Genomic DNA, 11026 nt, shown 5'->3' on the forward strand with positions numbered 1-11026 from the left:
CCTTCTCCTCATCTCTATTAACTATGTTTCCCTCTAAGTCCATCAAAGAATGGAGGTTTTCTTTGCCCCTCCTTCTGTTATTAATGTATTTATAGAAGGACTTTTTGTTATCCTTAACAGAAGTGGCCAATTTAACTTCAAATTGTGCTTTTTCATCCCTGATTTTCTGTCTGCATAATCTAGCTGTCTTCCTGAATTCTTCATAAGTAGTCAGTTCCTTGTCCCTGTCTACCAGCTCAGGAAGCCAGCTGTCCTGAGGACAACCTGTCTGTTGTTGAAAACTGAGGCAAAGAAGATGTTAAGTACCTCAGCCTTTTCCTTGTCTTTGGTAACTATGTTTTTGCCGCCTCCCCCCGGCTGTGCCCAACAAAGAATGGAGGTTTTCCTTGCGCCTCCTTTTGCTATTTATAAAAACATTTTTTGTTACCCTTAACAGAATTGGCCAGCTTAAGTTCAAATTGTGCTTTTGCCTCTCTGATTTTCTTTCTACATGACCTAAGGACATTCCTAAACACTTGATGAGTTGCCTGCCCTTTTTTCCAAAGGCAATAAACTCTCTCTTTTTCCCCTAAGTTCCTGCAAAATCTCCCTGTTCAGCCAGGCTGGTCGTTTTCCCTGCTGGCTCACCTTTCAGCACACAGGGACAGCCTGCTCCTGGGCCTTCAAGATCTCTTTCTTGAAGTATGTCCATCCTTTCTGGACCTCTTTGTTTTTAAGGGCAGTTTCCCAAGGTACTTTCCAAACCAGCCTCCTGAATAGGCCCAAGTCTGCCCTCCGAAAGTCTGGGGTAGAGGTTTTGTTGATACCCTTCTCAGACAGCCTCCAACCACCACATCTCCCACCAGCTCCTCTCTGATTGTGAACAGCAGGTCTAGCGGAGCCCCAACCCTGGTAGGCTCCTTTACCAGCTGAAGCAGGGAATCATCCTCTGTACACTCTAGGAATCTCCTGGACTGTCTCTTCTCTGCTGTATGGAGTTCCCAGCAGACATCTGGCAGGTTAAAGCCCCCCACAAGAACAAGGGCAAGTCTTCAGTTTCACCTCTCCTACTGGCCCTAACACCTCTTTGCACTTAAGCAGTGAACACAGGTTAACTTCCCTCCCCTTCTCCCTTGTGTCCATGAGGTCTTATGGCTGAAGCAAAACAGTATTTAGTTTCTAGCACCCTCATATTTCTCCAATACTAACATGAAATGAGAGCCAAAACAAGATTGCATCATAACCCAGTACACAGCACTGGGAAGACTGACGTCCATAGCCAGGAACACTCTTCTCCCTGCAGTGTTGGAATCGACTTATGCTGATGCATCCAGATGTGGCATGTCAGCATCCAGACAGCCTTACCATTTACATGAAGCACCAGGACATGGAAAGGAGTAAGTCCTAAACCCACACAGCTCCTCGTGGTCTGCTTTTCCATTTGTGGCAAAGTTACCTTGCATCAGGAAGAGGTGTATTTACTTGGGAATAGCACAGAGTCAGCAACTTTCTCCATAGCCATGTACTCACCTATCAATGAAATTGAGAGAGGACAAAGTCATTGAAGCAAAATTATTTATTGATACAAGTGAGTCAGCTGAGCTGTGCCTTGAGCCAGGATGGGAATAAAGGCCATGCTGCCTTCCAGGAATCCTGAGGGAATCCTGTGGGAAGCCACCCCATCCCCTGAGCCCAGGGGGACACTGAGGGGCTGGAGAGTGACCAGAGAAGGGCAACAAGTGAAGGCCCTAGAAAATATGTTTTATGAGGGTTGGCAGAGGGACCTGGGTTTGTTTATCCTGGAGAAAAGGAGGTTCGGGGTGGGGGGGAACCTTCTTGTTTTTTGCAATTCCCGGACAGGAGGTTGTAGCAAGGTGGAGGTTGGTCTGTTCTATCCTGCCTGCAGTACGATGACAGGAGGAAATGGCCTCGAGCTGAGACAGAAGAAATTCAGACTAGCTATTGAGGGGAAAAAAAAAATCATTTTTAGGGTGGCCATCCATCGGAACGGGCTGCGCAGGGAGGCGGCGGAGTCACCACTCCCCCGCCGGCGCTCCGGAGGCGGCCAGACCCACACGGGCTGACACGGTTTGGTGGCTCCGGCGTTACAGCGGCAGCGCCGGGTTAAAGGCCGGGCTGGACGATCTCGGAGCTCCCTTCCAGCCCCGGCAGCTCCATCAACCCGCGGTTCCACGGCACCCTCCCCTCAGCGCCCGCCGCCACGAGGCCCCTCCCGCCGCCCGCGCGTCCCCTCGGCAATGGCTGTGGCGGCGCCTCGCTCCGCCCGCCCGCCCGCCCACCCGCCCGCCATGGCGGCGCCGCTGCAGCCTCGCTCGCAGCCCTGTGCCCAGCCCCGCGCCCAGCCCGCTGCCCAGCCCCAGCCGGGAGCCCCAGCCCCGCGATGCCGGGACATCACCGGCCCCATGCCGCACGCCGTGGCGGTGGTGAGCGGCCTGGCCGGGGCTGCTTCGCCCCGCGGACCCGCGGGGACGTTGGGGCGGGAGCCCCAGGCCGGTGTCGGGTGGGACCCACTGAGAGCAGCCGGAGGGGGGGTGGGTGGTCTCGGAGGAGCCCAGTGCAGTGTAGCGGGGTCCCTGGGAACCCGGTTCTGTGTGGGGGGGAACGAGGGAGCCCGATGTTGTGCGAGATGGGCGTCCCGGGGAGCCCGGTGCTGTCTGTGGGATCTCCTGGGGGACCCCAGTGCTGTGTGGGATGGGGGTTCCAGAGAGCCTAGTGCTGTGTGTCTGTCAGTCCCCGGGAGCCCAGTGTTGTGTAGGTGTCCTCGGGATCCTGATGCAGTGTAGGGTCCCAGGGAGCCCGATATGCAGGATAGAGATCCCGGGGAGCCCAGTGCTATGCGAGATGGGGATCCTGGGGAGTCTGGTGCTGTGAATTCAACTGAAAAGCCACCCAGAGTAACTGATTACATTTTCACCACTGACATTTCACAGAACCATAGAATGTTAAGGATTGGATGGAACCTTTAAGCTCATCTCGTTCCACCCTCTTCCACTATCCCAGGTTGCTCCAAGCCCTGTCCAGCCTGGCCTTGGACACTTCCAGGGACCCAGAGGCAACCTGTGCCAGGGCCTCTCCACCCTCACAGCCAGGAACTTCTTCCGCATACCTAGCCTAAATTTTCCCTCTTTCAGTTTGCACCCATTACCCCCTGTCTTGCCACTACAGTTCCTGATGAAGAGTCTCTCTCCGACTCCCCTGTAGGCCCCTTTGGATCCTGGAAGGTTGCTGTGAGGCTTCCACACTTTCTCTTAATTCCTTTCTCTTACAGATATCCAAGCCTTACAAGAAAAACGCCCTTGAAGAGGAGATCTTGGCCGAGCGGGTGAGGGAGGGGGATCGGCAGGAGTACGCTCGTGAGCTGCGGGTGTTCCAGCACTACCAAAACGTCTGCGACTGGCAGAAGAGCAGGGAACACAAATGGGTGCACCGGGCAGTGGAGGAGAAGGCCCGGGCAAAAATGTGCGACTATCTGGAGGAGATCGACGTGAGAAGAGACAGGTAAGCAAACAAGTAGCTTATACCAGCGGCTGCCTTGCCATTTCCAACTTCACTGTGTGCCCAGAGAGCCAGGCACCAGTGATAGGCGTTCAAACACAGTAACTAGTGCTGCTTAGGTGGCGTTTGGAGACTCCTTGCCTGCCAAATGCAGGACGAAAGTAGTAGTACAGCACTTTCATTGCTGGATTTTTAAAGAGAATTAAGAGTACCTTGGTGTAATCGCAGAATGGTTTGAGCTGGGAGGGACCTTAAAGTTCATCTCATTCCACCCCTGTGCCGTGGGCAGGCACACCTTCCCCTGGACCAGGTTGCTGCAAGGCCATCTGACATGTCCTTAAACACTTCCAGGGATGGGGAGCAGTATCAGAGAATCCAGGATGGTTTGGGTTGAAAGGAACCTTAAAGATGATCTGGTTCTAACCCACCTGCCACAGACATCCACAGCTTCTATTTTTGGGGTTTAACTGAGGATTTCATTGCAGTCTAATCAAGTTGATGTTTAGGTCCTGCAAATAACATTTTGCAGCACAGTCAGCTGAAAAAAATAAAAATTTTTCACAAGTCTTTCAAAGATACTAAAGGTGAGGCATATTATTGCCCTGTAAACAACAGAATAGTGCTGTGCTGGTTTTAGGAAAAAATCAGACCGTTTAATTTCTCAGTTACTATTTCATGTCAAGTTAATTTAGAGCCATGAAGGTCATCAGTTTGGTCTCTTGGTCTGATGTGACTCCAGAGAAATTGTACGTGTATTCCACAGAACACTGAGGTTGGAAGGAACCTCTTGAGATTATCTGGTCCCTCCCCTGCTCAGTCACCTAGAGTAGGTTGTCCAGGAGTGTGTGTCCATTTGGGTTTTGCTTATCTCCACACGTGGAGATTCCACCACCTCTGGGCAACCTGTCCAGTATCTGACCGCCCTCACAGTTAAAAGGAAAAAAAAAAGGAGTATCTGAGCACCCTCACAGTTAAAAGGAAAACAAAAAAAAAAGGTGTATCTGAGCAGCCTCACAGTTAAAAGGAAAACCAAAAAAAGGTGTTTTCTTGTTTTCATGTGGAATTCATGCCCACTGCCTCATGTCCTGTCACTGGGCGCTGCTGAGGAGAAGCTGCCTTTTCTGCATTCCCTCCCCTCAGGTATTTATGTATTATCATTTCTATAAGATCACCCTGAACGTTCCCTTCTCCAGGCTGAACAGTCCCAGCCCTCTCAGAAGAGAGAGGAAGATTCTCTTTTTAGGAGAAATTCTGCAGTCCCTTAGTGTGCCTCCACTGGGCTCCCTCCCCTCGGGCTGTGTGTTTCTGGTGCTGGGCAACCCAGGATGGGACCCACACTCTGGATTTGGTCTCAGCAGCACAGAGAGGAAGGATCCCGCTCCCTGCTTGCAGTGCTCCTCCTCTCGCAGCCCAAGCTGCCAGTGGCTTTCTTTGCCACAAGGGTGCATTGCTGACTTGCACTCAGCTTGTCTGCCGGGACGCCCAGATCCTTTTCTGCAGAGACGCTGTGGCATTTGGGCTGGCATTGGTAACTTCTGGATTCTGTAGCCCCGGATTTCTTTCTCACTGCTAGATTTAATAGAGGGGTGAACGATGGCGTGTTTAAAAATTGCCAGTTTGCTTTCTCGTGAAAGTTGCATGGAAAAGGGAGGGATCTCAGGGAAAGGTTCTTCCCCCAGAGGGTGGTTGGCACTGAACAGGCTCTCCAAGGCAGTGGTCATGGCCCCAAGGCTGCCAGAGCTCAGGGAGAGTTTGGACAACGCTCTGAGGGACAGGGTGGGATTGTTGGGGTGTCCTGTGCAGCACCAGAAGTTGGCCTAGTGATCCTTGTGGGTCCCGTCCAACTCAGGAGATTCCATGATTCTGTGCTGAAGGATAACAATACTACAAAATCAAATTATTATTATCTGGTGACAACTGTAGTCTGAAAACGAGAAGAATTTATTTAACGGGGGGACTGAAGTCGTAAAGCAACAAAGTGGGTTTGTAAGATAAGGAGTTTAAACTGTGCCTGGGCAAAAATCACTTGTGTTGTGCTGTAAAATTCCCTCCATGGACACAACTGGAATGATCCCCGAGTTAAAATCCGATGTTCCCTTCTTTGGCATTTGCAAGAAGTGTTGAAAGGAGCCCAGTACTCGTTTTGTGCTAATAACAAGTAAACTCAAACTTTATCCTTCAACAGGATTGCTTTAGCCTTTATTTAAATGTTTTCATTACAGGCTTCGTGAGCTTCTGGAGGAAGAGGAGATTAAGTACTTTGCTGAGATGGACACACTTGCAAAAATGGAGGCACAGGACAAAGAAGCAAAGATGAAGGAACAAATAAAATTACTGAGAGAGAAGAGGGAAAGAGAAAGGCAACAACAGGTGGCTGAGAAACGAGAGCAGCAATTCAGGTACTGCCATAAGAATATTTTATAAAAGAGAATTTGCCCGAAGTAAATAGGAAGGGGCAATTTAACAAGAACGTGGCAATAAGAAATCGAGGAAGGAAAAACGAATGTGATTAAAAGAAGGCAGAAAAAAATTAAAGTAGTTAATTCCTGCAAGTGCAGTGTCCTTCCTTGTCCCATGTGAGCATCCCTGCACTTCCACCTGCCAAGTCAGCTGTTTTTGTAATTCCTATTCCAGCTTTATACAATTGGAGTGAACAGCGTGCATGGAAGGTTAATTTTGCCTAAATCATGCTTACTAAGCTAACAGTAGAGTCGAAGATCCTTGAAAAGATCCTTGAAAAGATCCCTCTAAGTCAAAGATCCTTGAAAAGACTGTCCAAAAAACAAGTGGTTTTGTTTATTGCATACTTTTCAAGAGTAGCAGCTGCAGTTCAGGTTTTAGTGTAGCCTGAAATTCTGTGCCAAGTCCTCCTGACTGAAGGCAGTAAGACTTGCAGGTGCTTAGTAGGCTCTGAGGCCTTGGCATGAAATCTGGCTTGCTGCATTCTTGGAAATCTGGTTTTCTGAGGAAGGGATGAAAGAAATAATAACATTATTTAATTGTAGTCATTTGAAGTGTCTCTTCCCAGTCTCCCACAGTGCTGTGAAATCCACAACACCTGCTTCTCAGTGTGGAGAGGCTGGGGATAAAAGTCAGCACTCGCTTTCACTTGTGCATAAACTCTAATTAACTAATTTCACAGGTAAATATCTCTTTAAATGTGGGGTTTATTGGATGAGGTAGGTGTTAGGCAGTGCATGCCCTTGCCATTTACAGTTCCTGGTTTGTTCTCTACTGATCAGACAAAGGGGTTGAAACTCCCTTTTAAAATGGTTTAGGGGGATGGTGCTGGAGCGTCTTTTATTTTGTCCTTGCAGCTTGTCTTACACACCAAGGAGATGGGATGTAGACACCTAAAGGTGGGTGGCTGAGTGTTGGTATCTCTGTGTTCACTGGGAATCTGAGTTCCTGTTCTACTTAGATCTTCACAGAGATCAGGGCAGTTACAGAAACCCGATGTCACCCTCAAGGAGGTCTGTCCTAACCCTGTCACTTGAACTGCACCCTAACCTGCACTGGCTGGGATTGAGTTCCCATTGATCAGAGTGGGTATTCAGCACATGAGTAGATTGCTGTTTAGACACCTAATTTTAGGTATTTTAATTGCAAAATGGATACCACCACCACTGGATCGCATCATTTGGCGTCAAATATTTGGATTTTTATGCTGCAGCTGCCTGTCTTAATATCTCAAGTCCTTTGTCTTCCCAGTACAACCCTGTGCATCTATGGTTCACTCAGTCTCCAGGGGTTATTTTATCCTATTATTATCCCTTAACCTTTCCCACTCTGCTGTTGGATCTAAGCAATATTCATACCAAGCAGCATCCCATTAAAATTGGTGGAGCTTTTCTGGTGGCGTTCTGCTGGCTGCAGTTTCTCAGAGGATTTGGAGGCAGTGAAATCATCTCTCTTCACAGCTGTTTTGAGTGGCAGTCTTGGGGTATCTTTGCAAATGAATCTTCACCCTGCAGGGCGCAGAGTCCTTCTCTTTGACTGTCCGGATGTAATGGGAGTACATTCCACAGTTAGTTCCTCTAGTTTTGTCCCTTTCTAGTCTTAAATTAAGGTCTCTATGAAAGAACAGAACTCAAATAAACACCAGCTAACAGCAGTTCACTTTGACTGTGACAGGTATCTCTCTTCATGTGTATATTCTTAGTTGTATTTTGAAGTCTTTTCTTCTCTGAAAGGAGGTCTCTGCTGTGGTGGTTGCTTCTGATTAGATTAGCAACTTCTAATATCTCAACCTGCACGTATTTTTCTTTAGGTGGTCCCAGATCTGGTTTTCCTTGGCTGTTAACTGTTACTCTTCCTCCTAAACCATCCTGGTCCAGGCAGAGATGTGGGAGCAGGCTTTGCTGCTCAGGATACCAACACTTACTGAAAATCCACAAACAGGAATCTGCAATTTTGTCGCAACCTGTCTTCTGGGGCAGTGGCCTCCAAACCTCTTTGGCTGAACAGCCCTAGCTGTAAAAAATTCTAGCAGTCCTGCCCAATATATTTACTTATTTATAAATTAAATGCTTGTACTACTGTGCTGGTGTACTGTGTACACTATAAAACATATAAAACATATGCAAAACCAGAATTTAAAAGAGGGTGGGGTAAAGAAGAAATAAACACTATTTTTTACTTTCTAATGTTATTTATTAGTGGTACAAAACATATTCTCTTCCTGCACGCCCCACTTTGGAGTTCATTACTCTAGGGCACACCCAGAGGAGCCCTGGGAAGTCAGTCCAGGAGCAGGTGGATGTACAGATGATTTTCTGTTCCCCTTTGCCTGTGAATTTACCTCTAGTTTGAATGTCTTTCTGAAAACTGATACAGGCTTGTTTGTACTTCCTTTAACTCTAATCAAGGCGCTTCTCTCAAACCTGAGGTATAGGAGCACCTTTACTCTCATACATTATTCCAGAGTCCCAAAAGGCAGCAATTGTAGCAGCCCTGTAGGCTGGTTTGGAGCTGTGGCCTGAGGGTACAGGTTTTGACAGCTTCTCAGTAGTGATGTTAGTCAGGAGGAGCCCTTTGTCTTGAGGTGACAGAGGGGACAGACCTTGGGCCACCAGAGTCCTGCTGGAATTCATTTTCACGGAGGGCTACACCTTGTATGAGAAGACATCCAGCCAGTGCTAGCCTGAGGGCTTGTTCATCATGGGTAACTTTAAAGAAAGTTGCAACAGCTTAAAATTTGCATAGAGCACATATCACATCCCCTTTCTTGTGGTAACATCAGAAGCATCCATATGGGAATGTTGTTATCCCAGCAACTTCCTACTGCAGCCATAAAATGAATAAATAACTGGTGTGTGTGGGGGGGTTCTGTCTTTGGGAAGTAGCCACACACAGACACAGTTTTAATGTTAAGAAGCTTAGGATAGCAAAGTGAGGAGGAAAACCAGCCATCTGGGGGAGCAGATGTTTATAGGTTGCTGTAAAAGCTGCTTTGAAGGAATTATTTTGATGAAATCAAGCAATTACAGGGTTATTTTATATTAAAATTCTAGCAATGTCGAACGTAAATAATTAACTTCTCCTCCTCTCTGAGATTCAATTAATATCAGATTATTTTATAATCACAGAAAAGAATAACTAATTCTTTCGTCCTTCACTGCTGAGAGAACTTTTGAATCCATTGTGTTAAGGTAACACAGTTATTGCTAATGGTGTCAGATTTCACATCTTAATAATGGCATGTGTCCCTCACAGCATTTGAGAAAGATGTTTCTCATGAATACTAATTAGCGCTGTAAACTTTAATGACCACTTACTGCTGCCCAGGAGATGGAAGGTAGATTCCAGTGGTAGAACACATGAAAACCAGGAATGCTGTAGTGTGTTTGTTGACCTGTCCAACCTGGCCTTGGACACTTCCAGGGATCCAGGGGCATCCACAGCTTCTCTGGGCAACCTGTGCCAGGGCCTCACCAATCTCAGAGCCAGCAATTACTTCCCAATATTCTGTCTAAACCAGTGGGAAGCCATTCCCTGTGTCCTGTCCCTCCATCCCTTGTCCCCAGTCCCTCTCCAGTTCTCCTGGAACCCCTTTAGGCCCTGCAAGGGGCTCTCAGGTCTCCCTGGAGCCTTCTCTTCTCCAGGTGAACCCCCCCAGCTCTCTCAGCCTGGCTCCAGAGCAGAGGGGCTCCAGCCCTTAGAGAGACGTGGTGTTGATAAAAGGGGACTTGACAGATTTCTGTAGTTTCTTGTCAGTCAAGAGCAGTGAAGTGGTTAGAAATAACTTATGGGAATATACGTTTGTGCATGGTGCCCTTCACCTTTCAGCACAGGCTCCATGGCATTGGGTGCTTTACAGATAGAGGATGAAGAGAGAGATGCATTTGGCCCCAGAAAGTTACAGCTGAAATGTGAGGCAGCAAAATGGTGAATGCCAATGGGGAGAAAATGTGGTGAGACCTCTGCTTCTTAGGCAGTGGATTAATTAAGATTTTATTTCACTGCTACCGTTATGAAAATTAAATAAATATGCTAATGTGGAGATTGGTAATAGCACGAGGTCATTGCCTGATGAAGATTTAATATTTTTTACTACACAGGATTGTCACTAAATGTTGTATAGTATAATACTATTTCACATTGTGCAGGTGACTAATGCTGCCATGCAGAGGTTCAAGATTCAGACAATGATACCTTCAGATGTCTGCCATGAATTCCTAAGTAGCTTTGCAATAATCTGTAGAAGATGGTTTCATTCAGCATGAAATTGTGAGATGTCTTTTTACTTCAGAGCATTCACGTGTGTCTATCACACATTGTAAGAGCTTTATAGATCATTCACACTTGTGGGTCTTCACCATTGTCTGCCAGTTTCACATTCTGACTTTATTGAAATCTGTATCTCGGTTGTAGAACAGAATTAAAGTGCTTGCAGATTGCTCAAATTAAATAATGTTTGATAGCATGTGTTGATCTCATTAGTGCTTTGTTTGCAAAAATAAAAGCAGAATCTGCAATTAGTTCAATCTTCAACTGAAGATAAATTACCTCTTGTCCCAGTTTAATTGAGACAAGGGTCTTTTGCTGAGGATGGATTAGGAGAAAAAGGTCCAAACCTTCTTCTCTAGCAATTATAGGTCCGAAATTAAGAGGCTCCGATTGAAGAAAAACAAATTATGGAAAAGGGAAAAAAAAATAACAGCCCTTTATTAAAAGGTATGTGTGTATTAACGTAACACGAGGGAAAAAGAAAACCAAGTAAAACAACCAAACAATACCCCTATACCCACCAATAATCCCCTTCAAGAACAAAACCGATAAAACCGGCAAAAAAGAAAATCAAATAGTTCAATTTTTAGCACTCTTTGGTGCAGTTCCAGCCACAGTCAGCAGGGGGCGCCGTCGGGTCACTGGAGATGCAAAAACTTGTAATGTCTTATACCGTTCACCAGGTGGCGCTGTTGAGTTATCAAAAGTGCAGAGCTTGTAATGTTCTATAGTAGTCACCAGGTGGCGCTGTTGGATCACTAGAGGAGTGGAACTTGCAATGTCCAGCGCTCGTCACCGGGCG

The 11026-nt window shown here is 46.9% G+C and overlaps 1 protein-coding gene across 1 annotated transcript in view; it reads left to right on the forward strand.

Annotated features, from left to right (window-relative positions):
• The window catches only part of LOC114070421 (cilia- and flagella-associated protein 53-like), a 52157-nt gene that overhangs the window by 23265 nt on the left and 17866 nt on the right, over window positions 1-11026 (forward strand). Inside the window, 4 exon segments of the mRNA XM_027907826.1 lie at window positions 2143-2277; window positions 2279-2423; window positions 3269-3498; window positions 5718-5894. Of these exon segments, the coding sequence (XP_027763627.1) occupies window positions 2143-2277; window positions 2279-2423; window positions 3269-3498; window positions 5718-5894 (687 nt within the window).

This window comes from Empidonax traillii, unplaced genomic scaffold (genome assembly GCF_003031625.1).
Source record: "Empidonax traillii isolate 1590-97213 ecotype Southwest subspecies unplaced genomic scaffold, ASM303162v1 scaffold1550:size108913, whole genome shotgun sequence".
Taxonomy (NCBI): Eukaryota; Metazoa; Chordata; class Aves; order Passeriformes; family Tyrannidae; genus Empidonax; species Empidonax traillii.